At 47.1% G+C, this 20854-nt stretch overlaps 1 protein-coding gene across 1 annotated transcript in view; it reads left to right on the forward strand.

The window, feature by feature from the left end:
* Positions 1-709: 709 nt before the first annotated feature.
* sema3b (sema domain, immunoglobulin domain (Ig), short basic domain, secreted, (semaphorin) 3B) overlaps positions 710-20854 on the forward strand; it is a gene marked incomplete at its 5' end in the record, with an annotated part of 34167 nt that continues 14022 nt past the window's right edge. Inside the window, 6 exons of the mRNA XM_084186798.1 lie at positions 710-896; positions 2241-2398; positions 3348-3410; positions 19612-19731; positions 19968-20061; positions 20483-20602. Of these exons, the coding sequence (XP_084042924.1) occupies positions 710-896; positions 2241-2398; positions 3348-3410; positions 19612-19731; positions 19968-20061; positions 20483-20602 (742 nt within the window). The remainder of the gene's footprint in view (positions 897-2240; positions 2399-3347; positions 3411-19611; positions 19732-19967; positions 20062-20482; positions 20603-20854) is intronic.

Below are 20854 nucleotides of genomic sequence, written 5' to 3' on the forward strand. Positions count from 1 at the left end.
TGACTAGCCAGTTCATTTGCAGTGCACTTCATTAGTGGTGGCCGGTAATGAGGAGAAGTCATCTGGTGTAAAATGATCTGCCAGTTTAGATAGCAGAGACACAGAGAGGAATGAGAAGAAAAGATGCCATCCCAGGCCGGGTTGGCGCTGCCACAGAGGGGGTGCTTGTGTTGGGGCTTAGACTGGACATGGCACTGGGCCACCCAACATATCTCAGGGGGCCCCTACCCCTCCCAGCTACCCATGTCCTCCCCACCCCCTGCCCCCCATAGAGGTGACCAGGGCTGGGTGTTTGATGTGCCTTGGATGGCGTCCCGTAATGTGAAGCGATTACAGCTGGTCTTTATAGAGGCTGGCATTAACAGGAGTGGGCCTGGGCATCAGCCATTAGCCTCTGTGCCTGGCTAAAATTACCTCCTGGTGCTCAAAGGGGAAGGAGGGGAGGAGGGGAGGGAGGGGTAGAGATCTACGTAGCCCGGCCAGCTTTGTAAAGTTTGCCTCTCTGCTTGGTTATTTTTAGGTTCCAGTGCCATTGTGAGAAGCTGCTTCAGTCCCATCAGAGCTGAGAGGTGTACGGTACAGCAGACACAGAACGGGGAACGCCACACTTACCCGGAAGGCTGACAACCGATTGGAGGGGAGCGTGACTACAACAACCCAACCCATTCCAACGCTAGCCGTGCCAGGCTAGTGCCAACCCCAGGACGCCATGATGATGACCGTGATGATGATGATGGCGATGATGGTGACATGTACCTCCCTGCTCCTCTTGGGGCTCATGGCCTCCCAGGTCTCATCCAGCGGAATCCCCAAGACCAGCGCCTCCTCTACACCCTCCTCGTCCTCCTCACACCCATCCTCCTCCTCCTCCCCTCGCATGAAGCTCTCCTACAAAGGTAAGGCCTGCCCGGTTAAACACTGCTGTGTGTGTTGTAGTCTGACTGGATGTGCTTCGGAGTGTGTTGTTGATTGTGTGTTTGTTTCCTTGTATGTGTGTATGTGTATATCTGAACCTTTCTGGCAGACAAAATCTAATTAAGGGAACAGCAGCAATAACTTTGAGAGTACCTCCTCGGTGCCCCCAGCCCCTGAGATGCTCTATAATATAGAGGCATATCCTTTTCATAAACACCTCTGAACAGTAGCCAGCAGCACTAATGTGGTTACTGTTGTTCTTGGCCGGGTTCTGTCTCGTGAGTCGCTACAATGTAAGATGTCAGCTCAATGATGAACTAACCCACACAAACTAGGCGCTTTTCCATCATGCACAAAACACAAGGCCGCAGTAGAGAGAGAGAGAGAGAGAGAGAATGTGTGCATGACAGTGACATCATCATCCCAATCTTTCATTTACACACACACATGTGCACTTTCCAGTTTAAGACTAGTAAGCTGTAAGACTAGCCAGAAAGTAGCTACTTTATCAGTAGTTCAGAGACCTACTAGTGTTCCCGACCTACTACTCATCTCCATAGTGACACAGGCCCTGTTTGGAGCATGTGCCATTAAATCATGGGATATCCCAGTCTCCATGGTTACAGTGGAACACTCACAGGGTTCCCCAGCGAGAGAGGAGATTAGGGAAAGGAGAGGAGAGCATGGTGCTTGCAACGCTAGGGTTGTGGGTTCGATTAGCTGGGTCACCCATGTGTAAAAATGTTTGCACACATGACTGTAAGTCGCTTTGGATAAAAGCGTCTGCTAAACGGCATACATTTGTATTGTTATATTATGAGAAGAGAAGAGAGAGGAGGCTCCAATCCTCCAGATCTTATAAGCCCTGCTGAGACAGCTGATTCCAAAGCTGTAACAGAGACCATTCTGCACAGGAGGCTGCTGAGGGGAGGACGGCTCATAATAATGAATGGAACGGAGCAAATGGAATGGCATCAAACATATGGAAACCATGTGATGGATGTATTTGATACGTTTCCAAAGATTCCGCTCCAGCCATTACCACGAGCCCGTCCTCCCCATTGAAGGTGCCACCAACCTCCTGTGCCATTCTGACTGGTGAAACCACTGCCCTGGACTGACCCTGGCAGTAGAGCTAAACAACCACTTCCAATTGTATGGGCTTGTAAAAAACTTCATAACCATCAAATAGGGTCTCATTTATCGACATAAGCATAGCAAAACACCTATTTGCTCTTTTGAAAAACATACATTTCAGGGCCCTTTTGACTAGGAGAGTTCAATGTAATGTGTGCATGATCCACTGTGTGTGTGTTGTGTTTCAGAGCTGCAGCAGTTCCATGGTGTTCGGCGGTTCGAGTTGGAGCGCTCGTGCTGTTTCAGCGCTCTTTTATTGGATGAGGAGAGGGGACGGCTGTTCGTGGGCGCACGCAACTTCCTCTTGTCACTCAGCCTGGATAACATCGCCAAGCAGGAGCACAAGGTCAGTCCATTAATCAATCAATCAATGACCAATTTGCCCTATGCTATTTTAATGTGTTTGCACTAGTGTTAGTGAATATCATAAATCTGATATTTTCATGAAACTGAAAAGATTGTTTTACATTGATATTTCCTGTGTGCCCCATGATCCATTGTGTAAAAAATGTGATGTTAAGATGGCCCAGGTTTGGACACACAGATATCTTTGTTATGGTAGATAATGGTATAGATAAGACAACACTTTGCTATGTCATGGTGAGTTAGTTGTCACAGTTGTGCTGACAGACTGATGGATCTCATCTCACTCTCATCCCCTCAGAGCAGACATGGGGGTCAAGGGTTACCATGGCGATTTGGGGGTCACACAATGTCTGATAACCTGTCAACACCTCTCTCACACACATGCACACACACACGGACGCACGTTCAGACATATGCATGCACACACACACACACACACACACACACACACACACACACACACACACACACACACACACACACACACACACACACACACACACGTAACTCACTAACCCATACCCTATAACCGTACACTTTACAGGGTCTGTAGGTTCTTGCAGACTGTGTGAAATCTGAGTGCAGAGCAGATTGTTTGACTCTGTTGTTTGTGGTTTGGTGTGATATGATTCACAGCTTGTTTTCACAGTGGTGGCTATCTTGTCGTTAAAGCTGTTTTTACTCGTGGTCGTGTGCTTTTTTACTGTGTGACTTGTGGATTCTCAGTCCTATCATGGCGGTGGAGACCAGGAAGAAAAGAAGAGAGGAAGAGAGGGGGAGTTATAGAAAGGAGGAGAGAATAGAGGTGCTCCCTCAGAAATGTCCCTGAGGGTGGCGGGCAGGCCTGTCCCTGCTTGAGGTCGCGACCCCAGACCTACCTTCATCCTGCTGCCTCCTCTGACCCCTGACCTCTGACCTGTGCATTTCAGATCTACTGGCCGGCCCCGGTGGACTGGAGGGAGGAGTGTAACTGGGCAGGAAAGGACATCAATGTGAGTAACAGTTGCGGCTATTATTAAAATACTTTATTTTTAGGTTTTAAACTACTTTGTTGATTTCCCAAAGTCCTGTTTATTATGATATACAGTATCTCACAGAGGCAGACTGTACATCGTTTCCTGTAACTCTGAGGATGTAAGACTTCTCGGACAGAAATAAACCAGCTATGACAGGTCACTTTTCAACACTACTTTCATTCAATTTCTCCACCCAGCTAAAGCCGCAGTATATCCGGACACATCTCACACTCTGATTTCCCAATCCTCCTTTTGTCTTTCACCCACTCACATAGAGCGGAATTGTTAGTCACTACAGTGTGCTGTATGTCAGTGAACTAAAGGGTTGGTTGACTGGATTGTTTGTGTTGGATGTGTGAATATGTGTGTGTGTGACTGTCCAGTCCTCTCCATTTTCCTGCCCTGGGGCCTGAGCGCTCCTTCCTCTGGCTGTAGGTGGGTGCAGACAGGGCCGGGTAGGGATCACTGTCCCACCCTACAAACTCCTTAGGCCACTCAGACCACCCATATGTACACTTTACACATCTCTCTCCCTCACTTCAAGCTAAATGTGTGTCAGTATGTGAGTGTGTATTCACATAATGCATGTTCGTGGATGTGCTTGTGTGTTCATGTGTATTTGTGCGTGCGCAGGATCTGTGTGTGTGTGTGTGTGTGTTTGTGTGCATGTGTGTGTGTGTGTATGTGTGGAGCTCTGGATAACAGAAACCCCTAATCAGTATGATTACACAGCTGGAGGAGACAGACAACGAGCCCCATTCATACTGCACAACTGGCTCCTGTTTCACCTGAAGAACTGTGTGTGTGTGTGTGTGTGTGTGTGTGTGTGTGCATGTGCGTGTGCGTGTGCGTGTGTGAGGGAGGGAGGGAGGGAGAGAAAACAGGTGAGGAAAAGAGAGAATGAGCAATGGAGAGAAGTGGGATCATATTAGGGCCCAAGATAAATGCTTTCATTGTATTTTCCCTCCTCTTTTTCTCTCTCCTCCTTTTCCTCCCTTTTCTCAACATCACATGGTGACCCTGACCATGGCATCAGTGTATGTGTGTCTCTGACTGTGGACGTGTGCATGCATTCATCTGTGTGTGTGTGTGTGTGTGTGTGTGTGTGTGTGTGTGTGTGTGTGTATCTGTGTGGATTAGGCAGTGTCAGAGTGAGAGTCATTATCTGGTCTCCTGGGTGTTTGCTCTGTGGTGTGTTGTGTTTAAATAAAGAAACAGACAGACTACACCGAGCATCACTGATTGATGTGGGTGTCTGAATGCACTGTGAAGGACGAAACAGCTGTTTGTCCTCTCTCTCTTTCTCTCTTTCCCTCCTTTCTTTTTCATAAAAGATGGAGGTGAGGTTTTGGTCCTCTGTCTGTATTTGTCTTATGCCCTATTCGGAGAGGATTAATTTGTCAGGTAATGTAATTATCTGCAATTTTTGTCCCGTCCGAATCTGGCAGTAATTTTTATATTGCAGGAGAGTAACAATTCCAGTCAGAATAATTTACAGTTTTTTGGCAAACTCCAAACTCCTCTGATAATACTAGTCCCATGCAAATTGACATCCCTGTGTTTTGAGAGTAATGTCGGAGTTTGACAGGTGTTGCTCACGGTTTGAGCAAGAAAATAATAACTGATTCGATAAATGTAACGACGTGCTGCTCATAGCCTATAAGGGCCTACATGTATCAACTTTCACAGTAAATGCTTTTATTTATATGTTTTGTGCATATTAATTGAATATTGAGAAATGTATCAGTAAAAAATATTGTGCCTATTAAATATAACCCTTGCTGTTAATAGAAGGCAAAGCAGCATACAGCTGACCTAAACATTTGGAAATGATAAGTTCACTTTCTCATCCATAGACTTAAAACGCATCTGAAGTGCAATTGCACTGTTTAGCTCACATCTGAAGGCTGGGGGGCATTTAGGACGACTACTGCGGATCGCTAAAATATCCTAATGATTCTGATCACACTTCCTCAATTCAAATATTATGGCGACACTATTTCAAAGATTGTTTGGTGTGGTTTATAAACTTGGGAACCAAGCTCGAGTTATCAGCGTAGCCCTGTTATCGCCTGGACTTGTTGAAATATCTTCACGCCTGGAAAAAAACCTCCAGGCTTCTGTCATAACTGTCAATTTATTACAGGGGGCAGTTTGGAAAAAACGAATCAGTCCGAATCATTCTCTGGAATAACGGGGTAATAATTACATCACCAATGTTATAACATAATACGACCTGGCGCCGACGAAGATGGCGGCCTCGCGACTAGCTCTTAGGAAACTTTGCGGTATTTTTTTATTTGTATGTATTATTTTTTACATTATTAGCTCAGAAAGTGTTTTGTATCATTACATACAGCCTGGAAAAACTTTTGGATATCAGAGCGGTGGTAACTCACCAGCATTACGACCAGGAATACGACTTTCCCAAAGCAGATCCTTTGTTTGCTCTCCCCAGGGCAATTGAACTGATTCCAGCGGCTGACCCAAAACATCGCTGGTGGAGGAGAGGCCTGCTGATTTGACTTAGGAGGCGCGCACACCACCCACCGCTTCCAAGTATATTACTTGCTAATGTTCAGTCTTTGGATAACAAGATTGACGAGCTCAGGGCAAGGATTTATTTCCAGAGAGACATCAAGGCCTGTAACATCACGGAAACATGGCTCTCTGGGGATATTCTGTCGAAATCGGTCCAGCCAGATGGGTTCTCAGTTCATCGCGCAGACAGAAATAAATATCTCTCCGGGAAGCAGAAGGGCAGAGGTGTGTGTTTCATGATTAACGACTCATGGTGTAATTGTAGTAACATACAGGAACTCAAGTCCTTTTGTTCACCTGACCTAGAATACCTCACAATCAAATGCCGACCGTATTATCTCCCAAGAGAATTCTCTTCGGTTATAGTCACGGCCGTGTATATCACGCCTCAAGCCGATACCACAACGGCCCTCAAAGAACTTCACTGGACCTTATGCAAACTGGAAACCACATATCCTGAGGCTGCATTTATTGTAGCCAGGGATTTTAACAAAGCAAATTTGAGGACTAGGCTGCTGTAGTTCTATCAACATATCGACTGTTGTACTCGGGCTGCTAAAATCCTCGACCATTGCTATTCGAACTTCCGGGGTGGCTACAAGGCCCTCCCCCGCCCTCCTTTCGGCAAATCTGACCACGACTCCATTCTTCCTATAGGCAGAAACTCAAACAGGAAGTACCCGTGCTAAGGACTATTCAACGCTGGTCTGACCAATCGGAATCCACACTTCAAGATTGTTTTGATCACGCGGACTGGGATATGTTCCGGGTAGCTTGTGAAAATAATTTTGACGAATACACTGAAATGGTGACTGAGTTTATCAGGAAGTGTATAGGAGATGTTGTGCCCACTGTGACTATTAAAACCTACCCTAACCAGAAACCATGGATAGATGGCAGCATTCGCGCAAAATTGAAAGTGCGAACCACCGCATTTAACCATGGCAAGGTGACTGGGAATATGGCAGAATACAAACAGTGTAGCAACTCACTCCGCAAGGCAATTAAACTGGCAAAACATCAGTATAGAGACAAAGTGGAGTCACAATTCAACAGCTCAGACACAAGACATATGTGGCAGGGTCTACAGACAATCACGGACTACAAAAGGAAAACCAGCCACGTTGCCGACACCGACGTCTTGCTTCCAGACAAGCTAAACACCTTCTTCGCCCGCTTTGAGGATAACACAGTGCCACCGACACGGCCCACTACCAAAGACTGTGGGCTCTCCTTCTCCGTAGCCGACGTGAGTAAGACATTTAAGCATGTTAACACCCGCAAGGCTGCCGGCCCAGACGGCATCCCTAGCTGCGTCCTCAGAGCATGCGCAGACCAGCTGGCTGGTGTGTTTACGGACATATTCAATCTCTCCCTATCCCAGTCTACTGTCCCCACATGCTTCAAGATGGCCACCATTGTTCCTGTACCCAAGAAAGCAAAGGTAACTGAACTAAATGACTATCGCCCCGTAGCACTCACCTCTGTCATCATTAAGTGCTTTGAGAGACTAGTCAAGGATCATATCACCTCTACCTTACCTGTCACCCTAGACCCACTTCAATTTGCTTACTGCCCCAATAGATCCACAGACGATGCAATCGCCATCACACTGCACACTGCCCTATCCCATCTGGACAAGAGGAATACCTATGTAAGAATGCTGTTCATTGACTATATCTCAGCATTCAACACCATAGTACCCTCCAAGCTCATCATTAAGCTCAAGGCCCTGGGTCTGAACCCCGCCCTGTGCAACTGGATCCTGGACTTCCAGACGGGCCGCCCCCAGGTGGTGAAGGTAGGAAACAACATCTCCACTTCACTGATCCTCAACACTGGTGCCCCACAAGGGTGCGTGCTCAGCCCCCTCCTGTACTCCCTGTTCACCCATGACTGCGTGGCCAAGCACGCCTCCAACTCATCATCAAGTTTGCAGACGACACAAAAGTATTAGGCTTGATTACCAACAATGACGAGACAGCCTACAGGGAGGTGGTGAGGGCTCTGGGAGTGTGGCAATAACATCTGCTAAACACATGTATGTGACAAATAAAATGTGATTTGATTTGATTTGATTTAATACTAGTCCCATGCGAATAGGGCTTTAGGAGAAAAGGTGGGCTATGCTATAGACAGTGTGTGTGTTTCCATAAGCTCTCAGGGTGGAGTTGAGGTCAGCCGACTGTGAGGTCCTAATATCACCTGAGGGAGACAAACACACACACACACACACACACACACACACACACACACACACACACACACACACACACACACACACACACACACACAAACACACACACATACACAGTGATCTCACTCTTGACCATAATTATAGTGCAGTGTGTGTCTCTGCAGGGAGCGGCCTGAACAACGGCAGGAAAGAAAAATTAGTTAACTTAAAACAAGTTGTCACTCTTTCTCTCTTTTTCCCTCTTTCACTATCTGTTTTTTCTCCCATGCTCTTTCTCTCATGCTCTCCTTCACTAGTTTGTTCCCAGAGAAACAAAGAGACTCATTTCATTTTATGGCTGAGCCAGGAGTTTCTTTGTCCTGTCTATCTCCCTCTCACAAATGGGATTCTCAGCCCAATGCAGCCGAGGCACCCATCAGCTTAGCTCATTAAGAATCAAAGTAATATACTGTACTCACTTCACACAGCAAGTAAACAGGTCACAAAGGACGAGGACAGTTAGATCTATTTGAATGGCTGCGGCTTTCTGCCAGACTTCTTAGCCTGCAGTCCTAGCCAAAAGTTACGTGAAATGTTGTCTGGTAATACATGGGATTCATTCTGGAATTGCTAAGTAGAATGGACAGTACCTGGCTTTTATGACACTGTGTAATGGCAAAATAACTAGCCAGCCAAACTGTCCATGGGTATGCTTTGATAATTTTATTAGTTTTTTTACTGCTCGAAACGATTTCCTTCTACTGTAAAGGGCTTAAATATGCCACTGCCACTGTGCACCGTGTCATTCTTAGACATTAACATTATTAAAGGAAGGAGTTTCCTGGATGGTTTCTATCTCCTGGTTCTCACAGAGCTCTAGTGTACTAACCCCCTGACTGTCAGAGTGTCACTCTCTTACCACAGACCAGCCAAGCGTTCAGCACTCTGAGAGTGAGATGGAAGAGGAGAGAGAGAGAGAGAGAGAGAGAGAGAGAGAGAGAGAGAGAGAGAGAGAGAGAGAGAGAGAGAGAGAGAGAGAGAGAGAGAGAGAGAGAGAGAGAGAGAGAGAGAGAGAATATTAAAGAAGAAGAAGTGAGACAGAGAGAAATTGATAGGTAGAGACAGAGATAGAGGTGGGAGTGAGAAAGAGAAAGGAAGGGAAAGAGAGAGAGTAGGATAAAAACAGAGAGAGACAGAGAGAGAAAGAGAGCGAGAGCGAGTCACCCACCCTTGTGTGCTGTAGTAACCTGCCCTGTGTAGCGGCAGTGATGTGCATGTTCTCAGTCAGAGAGGAGTGTTTAATGAATGGGGTATTGTGGGGTCCGGGGTCAGGTAAGCCCCTGTGAGTGGAGTCAGGAAAAGCCAGGGGCCTGATTCTGACAGTGGGATCACTGACACAATCCCCCCTCATCCCTCTCTCACTTCAAGCCTCTTTTCTCTTTATACCTTTTTTCTCTTCTCACTCTCTCGCTACCTTATCTCTTTCTGTTTTTATCCTTCAATTCAAAGGGCTTTATTGACATGGGAAACGTGTTTACATTGCCAAAGCGAAGTGAATAGATAATAAACAAAAGTGAAATAAACAATCAAATATTAACAGTAAACATTACACTCACAAAAGTTTCAAAGGAATAGAGACAATTCAAATGTCTTATTATGGCTATGTACAGTGTCATAACGATGTGCAAATAGTTAAAGTACAAAAGACAAGGCTATGCTCAATAACAAGGCTATGCTCACTAAATCTGTACATAGTCAAAGCTTTCCTTAGTTTTGGGTGAGTCACAGTGGTCAGGTTTTCTGCCACTGTGTACTCTCTGTTTAGGGTCAAATAGCATTCCAGTTTTTGCTCTGTTTTTTGGTTAATTCTTTCCAATGTGTACAGTAATTCTCTTTTTGTTTTCTCATGATTTGGTTGAGTCTAATTGTGCTGCTGTCCTGGGACTCTGTGGGGTCTGTTTGTATTTGTGAACAGAGCCCCAGGACCAGCTTGCTTAGGGGACTCTTCTCCAGGTTAATCTCTTTGTAGATGATGGCTTTGTTATGGAAGATTTGGGAATCGTTTATTTTAGGTGATTGTAGTATTTAACGGCTCTTTTTTTTTATTTTGATAATTAGTGGGTATCGTCCTAATTCTGCTCTGCATGCATTATTTGGTGTTATATGTTTTTGCAGAATTCTGCATGCAGAGTCTCAATTTGGTGTTTGTCCCATTCTTGGTTGGTGAGCGGACCCCAGACCTTACAACCATAAAGGACACTGGGTTCAATAACTGATTCAAGTATATTTATGTTCCTTTTGATGGCGTAGAAGGCCCTTCTTGCCTTGTCTCTCAGATTGTTCACAGCTTTGTGGAAGTTACGTGTGGTGCTGATATTTAGGCCGAAGTAGGTATGTTTTTTTTTCTGTGCTCTAGGGCAACGGCGTCAAGATGGAATTTGTGGTCCTGGAAACTGGACCTTGTTTGGAACACCATATTTTTGTCTTACTGAGATTTACTGTCAGGGCGCACAGGTTAGACAGAATCTGTGCAGAAGATTTAGGTGCTGCTGTAGGCCCTCCATGGTTGGGGAGAGAAGCACCAGATCATCAGCAAACAGTAGACATTTGACTTCAGATTCTAGTAGGGTGAGGCCGGGTGCTGCAGACTGTTCTAGTTCCCTCGCCAATTCGTTGATATACAACAGCTTCGGAAAGTATTCAGCCACTTGACTTTTTCCACATTTTGTTAGGTCATAGCCTTATTCTAAAATTGATGAGGGAAAATTGATGAGGGAAAAAAGTATTGGATCCCCTACTGATTTTGTATGTTTGCCCACTGACAAAGAAATGATCAGTTTATTAATGGTAGGTTTATTTGAACAGTGAGAGACAGAATAACAAAAACAAAATCCAGAAAGACGCATGTCAAAAATTTTATAAATTGATTTGCATTTTAATTAGGGAAATAAATATTTGACCCCATCTCAATCAGAAAGATTTCTGGCTCCCAGGTGTCTTTTATACAGGTAACAAGCTGAGATTAGGAGCACATTCTTAAAGGGAGTGCTCCTAATCTCATCTTGTTACCTGTATAAAAGACTCCTGTCCACAGAAGCAATCAATCAGATTCCAAACTCTCCACCATGGCCAAGACCAAAGAGCTCTCCAAGGATGTCAGGGACAAGATTGTAGACCTACACAAGGCTGGAATGGGCTACAAGACCATCGCCAAGCAGCTTGGTGAGAAGGTGACAACAGTTGATGCGATTATTCGCAAATGGAAGAAACACAAAAGAACTGTCAAGCACCACACGTAACTTCCACAAAGCTGTGAACAATCTGAGATTTTTTTTGTCAGTGGGCAAACGTACAAAATCAGCAGGGGATCAAATACTTTTTTTCCCTCACTGTAAGTATTCAGACCCTTTACTCAGTACTTTGTTGAAGCACCTTTGGCAGCGATTACAGCCTCGAGTCTTCTTGGGTATGACGCTACAAGCTTGGCACAACTAAATTTGGGGAGTTTCTCCCATTCTTCTCTGCAGATCCTCTCAAGCTCTGTCAGGTTGGATGGGGAACGTTGCTGCACAGCTATTTTCAGGTATCTCCAGAGAAGTTAGATCGGGTTCAAGTCCGGGCTCTGGCTGGGCCACTCAAGGACATTCAAAGACTTGTCCCGAAGCCACTCCTGCGTTGTCTTGGCTGTGTGCTTAGGGTCATTGTCCTGTTGGAAGGTCAACCAACCCAGTCTGAGGTCCTGAGCGCTCTGGAGCAGGTTTTCATCAAGGATCTCTCTGTACTTTGCTCCGTTCATCTTTCCCTCAATCCTGACTAGTCTCCCAGTCCCTGCCGCTGAACAATATCCCAACAGCATGATTCTGCCACCACCATGCTTCACCATAGGGATGGTGCCAGGTTTCCTCCAGACGTGACGCTTGGCATTCAGGCCAAAGAGTTCAATCTTGGTTTCATCAGACCCGAGAATCTTGTTTCTCATGGTCTGAGACTCTTTAGGTGCCTTTTGGCAAACTCCAAGCGGGTTGTCATGTGCCTTTTACTGAGGAGTGGCTTCCATCTGGCCACTCTGCCATAAAGGCCTGATTGGTGGAGTGCTGCAGAGATGGTTGTCCTTCTGGAATGTTCTCCCATCTCCACAGAGGAACTCTAAAGCTCTATCAGAGTGACTATCGGGTTCTTGGTCACCTCCCTGACCAAGGCCCTTCTCCCCCGATTGCTTAGTTTGGCCGGGCGGCCAGCTCTAGGAAGAGTCATGGTGTTTCCAAACTTCTTCCGTTTAAGAATAATGGAGGCCACTGTGTTCTTGGGGACCTTCAATGCTACAGAAATGTTTTGGTACCCTTCCCCAGATCTGTGCCTCGACACAATCCTGTCTCGGAGCTCTACAGACAATTCCTTCGACCTCATGGCTTGGTTTTTACTCTGACATGCACTGTCAACTGTGGGACCTTATATAGACAGGTGTGTGCCTTTCCAAATCCTGTCCAATCAATTGAATTTACTACAGATGGACTCCAATCAAGTTGTAGAAACATCTCAAGGATGATCAATGGAAACAGGATCCACCTGAGCTCAATTTTGAGTCTCATTGCAAAGGGTCTGAATACTTATGTAAATAAGGTAGTTCTGTTTATTATTTTTACTACATTATCAAACATTTGTCATTATGGGGTATTGTGTGTAGATTGCTGAGGATTATTATTATTTTTAATCCATTTTAGAATAAGGCTGTAATGTAACAAAATGTGGATAAGCCAAGGGGTCTGAATACTTTCCGAAGGCACTGTATATGTTGAAGAGAGTGGGGCTCAAGTTGCATCTCTGTCTCACCCCACGGCCCTATGGAAAGAAAGTTCTGTGTTTTTTGTTTTTGTTTGTTTGTTTGTCAATTAGGGTGTGTAGGGTGAATACGGGGTCTGTCGTACGGTAATTTGGTAAAAAGCCAATTTGACATTTGCTCAGTACATTGTTTTCACTGAGGAAATGTAAGAGTCTGCTGTTAATGATAATGCAGAGGATTTTCTCAAGGTTGCTGTTGATGCATATCCCACGGTAGTTATTGGGGTCAAATTTGTCTCCACTTTTGAGGATTGGATTGATCAGTCCTTGGTTCCAAATATTGGGGAAGATGCCAGAACTGAGGATGATGTTAAAGAGTATAGCCAATTGGAATTTGTAGTCTTTCATTTAGGATACCATCAACACCACAGGCCTTTTTGGGTTGGAGGGTTTGTGTTTTGTGCTGTAGTTCATTCAATGTAATTGGAGAATCCAGTGGGTTCTGATAGTCTTTAATAGCTGATTCTACGATTTGTAATTGATAATGTATATGTTTTTGATGTTTGTTCTTTGTTATAGAGCCAAAAAGATTGGATAAGTAGTTTATCCATACATCTCCGTTCTGGATCAATAACTCTTTGTGTTGTTGTTTGTTTAGTGTGTTCCAATTTTCCCAGAAGTGGTTACATTCTATGGATTCTTCAATTACATTGAGCTGATTTCGAACATGATGTTCCTTCTTTTTTCCGTAGTATATTTCTGTATTGTTTTAGTGATTCACCATAGTGAAGGTGTAGGCTCAGGTTTTCTGGGTCTCTGTGTTTTTGGTTGGATAGGTTTCTCAATTTCTTTCTTAGGTTTTTGCATTCTTCATCAAGCCATTTGTCATTGTTGTTACTTTTCTTAGATTGTCCGGTTGACATGTTTAGATTTGATAAGGAATCTAAAGGTCAAATATATATATTTGGGAGGGAATTCTGTCACCTCCAGGTAGGTGTTTGTCCCCCTGTGTGCTGAGAGTGTCAGGATCTTGTCCAGTTCTGGCATTTAAGTCATCACAGACTAGTACATGTCCCAGGGCCTGGAAATGGTTGATCTCTCCCTCTAGGATGGAGAAGCTGTCATTGTTAAAGTATAGGGATTCTATTGGGGGAATATAGGTAGCACAAATTATTATTTTTTTCTCTAATTTCCTTATTAATTTCTAGCCAAATGTAAAATGTTCCTGTTTTGACTAATTTAATAGAGTGGGTTAGGTCTGCTCTATACCAAATTAGCATACCCCCTGAGTCTCTTCCCTGTTTCACACCTGGTAGTAGAAGGGAGTACCAGCTCTCTGTACCTAGAGGGCAACCAGTGGGTCTGTCTCCTCTATACCATGGGGGGGGGGGGGGGGGGCATAGGCCTGATCTCCTGTGTGAGGTGCTGGGGCTGCAGTTGAGGGTGACGTCTCCCTCCCTCTCTCTCTCTCTCTCTCTCTCTCTCTCTCTCTCTCTCTCTCTCTCTCTCTCTCTCTCTCTCTCTCTCTCTCTCTCTCTCTCTCTCTCTCTCTCTCTCTCTCTCTCTCTCTCTCTCTCTCTCCCTTTGTCACATTGCCACACATCAAAGCCTCCCTCTGTCTGCCCCCCTGGTCTCTGACCCCCCTCTGGTCTCTGACCCCCATGGTCTCTGACACCCCCGGTCTTTGGAAGCGCCAGGCTCTGTTGAAGCCCTTTGTTCCAGGCCAGGGCAGCAGGGCTGTGTGTGTCTGGGTTAATGAGGCAGAACTCCGGTTAGCAGACAGGGCCAGGCTGGGCTGCAGCGTCACTGGGTACAAAACCCTGTCTGTCACTCACTGGGGCGTGGCACAGCCAAACAGGGATAAAGACAGAATAGAGAGAACAGAGACACGACCGGATAACAAAAAAATACATGTTTAAACTCTGGTACAACATTAAACACTCACATACAGGCTTAAAGTTTAGTGACACGCACATGCACACACACACACACACACACACACACACACACACACACACACACACTTGCCAATGATACGTGGACTACTAAGTGTATTATATTTAGTGAAGAGAAGGGACCTCTTATATATTTTCCCTCCTAGCATTAATAGCTGAAGGGTACAAGCTTTTTTTTATTTATTTAAATGTATTTAATTTTTGTATATATATATTTATTGAATATTTAAAACATTACAGGCTTTATTAACCCCCAGATTGACCTAGAGGGACACTGGCTGATCACAGAGAACAGGAATAGATGGATGAATCAGACACAAAGTTCATGCATTTACTGATAAGGAGTGTATACTTATCTGTAAATGCAGACAGACTTATAGGCAAACAGAGACAGTGACAAAAAGAGGAGCCGACACACAAAAGAGAAAGAAGAGATACACTGATATCTCCACAGTGTAGTGTCAGCTCTCTCTGTAAACCTCTTCTCCGGTGTTCCCCAGGGGTGGTCCAGATGGATGAGCGGTGAAACCTGACCCTGGACAGACAGATGTGATCAAATCAAATCAAATCAAATGTTATTTGCCACATGCGCCGAATACAACAGGTGTAGACATTACCGTGAAATGCTTACTTACAGCCCTTAACCAACAATGCATTTATTTCTTAATAAAAACAACAACAACAAAAAAGTGTTGAGAAAAAAGAGCAGAAGTCCCATAGATAATTACAGTATGGGAGTGGAAAACAGAACAGCTGATGCCGCACTGAGGGACTGAACGAAGGGGAGAGGGTAGAAGGAGGGGAGTGTTGTTAACCTCTCTGGCTGTCTCTATCAGAGGTAAAGGCCTTGATCCGTCTGGTAGGGGTAAACATGGGTGTATGGGGTAAGATGGATTCATATTAAACCTCTCCTCTCCTTTGCCCTCCCTAATGTGGCTCAGTCACGGCCTGTAGAGTTTACTCATTAACTCAGGGCCCATTGTGCAAGGTGTCCCACACTGCCTGCCCTCCCTGCCATGGGCCTGTGGAGCTTATGTTTCAGCTGCACTCTGTTACTCCTGGGGGTCAAAGGGCCACTGGTGCAGGATGTTACGACGGGGCCTTGTTGTGTCAGTGACCACCGACTTTCTAGGAACGCTGGTATGCTCCAGCAAGCGGCCATTATGTGGGCGACGGGCCGTTGAGGGGTAGTCGCTATGCCCAGGTTCCCTTCTCTGCTCCCCTCTACTCCCCTCTACTCCGCTCTACTCCCCTCTACTCCCCTCTACTCCGCTCTACTCCCCTCTACTCCCCTCTACTCCCTTCTACTCCGCTCTACTCCGCTCTACTCCCCTCTACTCCCCTCTACTCCCTTCTACTCCCCTCTACTCCGCTCCACTCCCCTCTACTCCCTTCTACTCCGCTCTACTCCGCTCTACTCCGCTCTACTCCGCTCTACTCCCCTCTACTCCGCTCTACTCCCCTCTACTCCCTTCTACTCCCCTCTACTCCGCTCTACTCCGCTCTACTCCGCTCTACTCCCCTCTACTCCCTTCTACTCCCCTCTACTCCACTCTACTTCCCTCTACTCCGCTCTGCTCCCCTCTACTCCGCTCTACTCCGCTCTACTCCCCTCTACTCCCCTCTACTCCCTTCTACTCCCCTATACTTCACTCTACTCCCCTCTACTCCGCTCTACTCCCCTCTACTCCGCTCTACTCCCCTCTACTCCCCTCTACTCCGCTCTACTCCCCTCTACTCCACTCACTCCGCTCTACTCCCCTCTACTCCACTCTACTCCCCTCTACTCCCTTCTACTCCCCTATACTCCACTCTACTCCCCTCTACTCCCCTCTACTCCGCTTTACTCCCTTCTACTCCGCTCTACTCCCCTCTACTCCGCTCTACTCCCCTCTACTCCCCTCTACTCCCCTCTACTCCCCTCTACTCCCCTCTACTCCGCTCTACTCCCCTCTACTCCAATCTACTCCCCTCTACTCCGCTCTACTCCCATCTACTCCCTTCTACTCCCCTATACTCTGCTCTACTCCCTTCTACTCCCCTCTACTCCACTCTACTCCGCTCTACTCCCTTCTACTCCGCTCTACTCCCCTCTACTCCGCTCTACTCCCCTCTACTCCCCTCTACTCCCCTCTACTCCGCTCTACTCCCCTCTTCTCCCCTCTATTCCCCTCTACTCCGCTCTACTCCCCTCTACTCCCCTCTACTCCCTTCTACTCCCCTCTACTCCGCTCTACTCCACTCTACTCCCCTCTACTCCGCTCTACTCCCCTCTACTCCCCTCTACTCCGCTCTACTCCACTCTACTCCCCTCTACTCCGCTCTACTCCCCTCTACTCCCTTCTACTCCCCTCTACGCCGCTCTACTCCCCTCTACTCCGCTCTACTCCGCTCTACTCCCCTCTACTCCCCTCTACTCCCCTCTACTCCCTTCTACTCCCCTCTACTCCACTCTACTTCCCTCTACTCCGCTCTGCTCCCCTCTACTCCGCTCTACTCCGCTCTACTCCCCTCTACTCCCCTCTACTCCCTTCTACTCCGCTCTACTCCGCTCTACTCCCCTCTACTCCCCTCTACTCCCTTCTACTCCCCTCTACTCCGCTCCACTCCCCTCTACTCCCTTCTACTCCGCTCTACTCCGCTCTACTCCCCTCTACTCCGCTCTACTCCCCTCTACTCCCTTCTACTCCCCTCTACTCCGCTCTACTCCGCTCTACTCCGCTCTACTCCCCTCTACTCCCTTCTACTCCCCTCTACTCCACTCTACTTCCCTCTACTCCGCTCTGCTCCCCTCTACTCCGCTCTACTCCGCTCTACTCCCCTCTACTCCCCTCTACTCCCTTCTACTCCCCTATACTTCACTCTACTCCCCTCTACTCCGCTCTACTCCCCTCTACTCCGCTCTACTCCCCTCTACTCCCCTCTACTCCGCTCTACTCCCCTCTACTCCACTCACTCCGCTCTACTCCCCTCTACTCCACTCTACTCCCCTCTACTCCCTTCTACTCCCCTATACTCCACTCTACTCCCCTCTACTCCCCTCTACTCCACTTTACTCCCTTCTACTCCGCTCTACTCCCCTCTACTCCGCTCTACTCCCCTCTACTCCACTCTACTCCCCTCTACTCCCCTCTACTCCCCTCTACTCCGCTCTACTCCCCTCTACTCCAATCTACTCCCCTCTACTCCGCTCTACTCCCATCTACTCCCTTCTACTCCCCTATACTCTGCTCTACTCCCTTCTACTCCCCTCTACTCCACTCTACTCCACTCTACTCCCTTCTACTCCGCTCTACTCCCCTCTACTCCGCTCTACTCCCCTCTACTCCCCTCTACTCCCCTCTACTCCGCTCTACTCCCCTCTTCTCCCCTCTATTCCCCTCTACTCCGCTCTACTCCCCTCTACTCCCCTCTACTCCCTTCTACTCCCCTCTACTCCGCTCTACTCCACTCTACTCCCCTCTACTCCGCTCTACTCCCCTCTACTCCCCTCTACTCCGCTCTACTCCGCTCTACTCCCCTCTACTCCGCTCTACTCCCCTCTACTCCCTTCTACTCCCCTCTACGCCGCTCTACTCCCCTCTACTCCGCTCTACTCCGCTCTACTCCCCTCTACTCCCCTCTACTCCGCTCTACTCCCCTCTACTCCGCTCTACTCCGCTCTACTCCCCTCTACTCCGCTCTACTCCCCTCTACTCCGCTCTACTCCCCTCTACTCCCCTCTACTCCGCTCTACTCCGCTCTACTCCCCTCTACTCCCCTCTACTCCGCTCTACTCCCCTCTACTCCGCTCTACTCCGCTCTACTCCCCTCTACTCCGCTCTACTCCGCTCTACTCCCTTCTACTCCGCTCTACTCCCCTCTACTCCGCTCTACTCCCCTCTACTCCGCTCTACTCCCCTCTACTCCCCTCTACTCCCCTCTACTCCCCTCTACTCCGCTCTACTCCCCTCTACTCCCCTCTACTCCCTTCTACTCCCCTCTACTCCGCTCTACTCCACTCTACTCCCCTCTACTCCGCTCTACTCCCCTCTACTCCGCTCTACTCCGCTCTACTCCCCTCTACTCCGCTCTACTCCCCTCTACTCCCTTCTACTCCCCTCTACGCCGCTCTACTCCCCTCTACTCCGCTCTACTCCCCTCTACTCCGCTCTACTATGCTCCACTCCCCTCTACTCCCCTCTACTCCCCTCTACTCCGCTCTACTCCCCTCTACTCCCTTCTACTCCCCTCTACTCCCCTCTACTCCGCTCCTTTTTAGGTCTGCTCTTCTTTTCTCTGCCTTGCTCCTCTCTACTCTGCTCTGCTCTATTCTGCTCTACTCTTCTCTGATCTCCTCTCTCCTCTCCTCTGGCGTCACTGAGGCTGATATCACTGCCAGGAGGCCACTCACTCATAATTGATGACCAGGATCACTGTGTAATACAAACAAGATACCGAAGGGGACAGTTTATGTCAGACAGAACGGCAACAGTGGATATGAGGAAGGGAAGGAGGGAGGAGGGAGATAGAGAGAACAAGAAAGCAATGTGGTGCAGGCAGGAGGAGAGAAGTCAATAATGTTTTACAAGCAGGCAGTGTAAGATATGTAAAGAATGCACATCATTAAATGCATTGTGAAGGTGTAAAGTTAAAGTAAAATGAGGGGATGCTTTGTTGATGGAGCTTGTAAATGAGGGGAGAAAGAACGTTGTTAAACCGGTGAGTGTGTGTGTTTCTATTGCAGACAGACTGTGTGAACTATGTGAAGATAGTGCACCACTACAACCGCACACACCTGTATGCCTGTGGAACCGGGGCCTTCCACCCCACCTGCGCCTTCGTAGAGGTGGGACAGAAGATGGAGGTAAGAGACACACATTCAGGAACACACACACACACCTCCAGCTCATCTGTCATCTTCCTATTCCCTAGCTCTCTCTCTTTCATCCACACACAAGTAGAGACCATGGATGAGATCCTATCTGATCACCTGTTTTATATCTATGATGGTTCTACTCTGTACTGTAACCCACCTCTCCCACACACTATTTCCTTCCCTCCCCTCTCTCTCTCTCTCTCTCTCTCTCTCTCCCCTTCCAGGACTATGTGTTCAGGATTGACCCGTCCAAGATGGAGGATGGGAAAGGGAAGAGTCCATATGACCCCCGTCACCCTGCAGCCTCAGTACTGATAGGTGAGCCTTGCATCTCTGTCAGCCTCTCAGACGGAGTAGGTGGACGTTTCCCCTTATCTGATACAGTGTCAAATGCTTGTCATCCTCTTAACAGTTTAGAATGGTAAGTAGCCTAGGTAATCTGATCCTAGATCTGTGGTTAAGGATACATTCTACCTTTAGTCTATCAGCCTACTCTACTAAATGTACTTACTATGACTGTGATATGTGGTTGTCCCACCTAGCTATCTTAAGATGAATGCACTAACTGAAAGTCGCTCTGGATAAGTGTGTCTGCTAAATGACTAAAATGTACACAAGTACACAAGAGCCTTCAAGGCGTCCTTTGGTGGTTCGAGATGGCACTGCAGTCACTTACACAGGTACTATAAATACGTAGCGTAGCAACTTCATGTTGTCCCCCTCTCTTTCTGTCTCCAAGGTGATGAGCTGTATGCGGGTGTGGCCACAGACCTCATGGGAAGAGACTTCACCATCTTCCGCAGTCTGGGGGGACGACCGTCTATCCGCACCGAACAACACGACTCACGCTGGCTCAACGGTGAGTGTGTGGATGTGTTGAGTGTGTGTGTGAACTGTTTGTCAGTATGTGTGTGTAGCTACCTATTTAAGTATGTGTTGTTGATACTATTTGTACAATTCCTATGAGACCAAGTTTGTCAGCATATCTCTACTTGTGTCTGATTGTGTGTGTATCAAGCGGTAACATTTTCTATGAGACACACACACATATAATGGCTCAAATAAGTGCATGTATAATGCCTATAGTGTCTTATAGTGCATTATAACACAT

This window comes from Coregonus lavaretus (assembly GCF_964263955.1).
Source record: "Coregonus lavaretus genome assembly, chromosome: 22".
In the NCBI taxonomy this organism is placed as follows: domain Eukaryota; kingdom Metazoa; phylum Chordata; class Actinopteri; order Salmoniformes; family Salmonidae; genus Coregonus; species Coregonus lavaretus.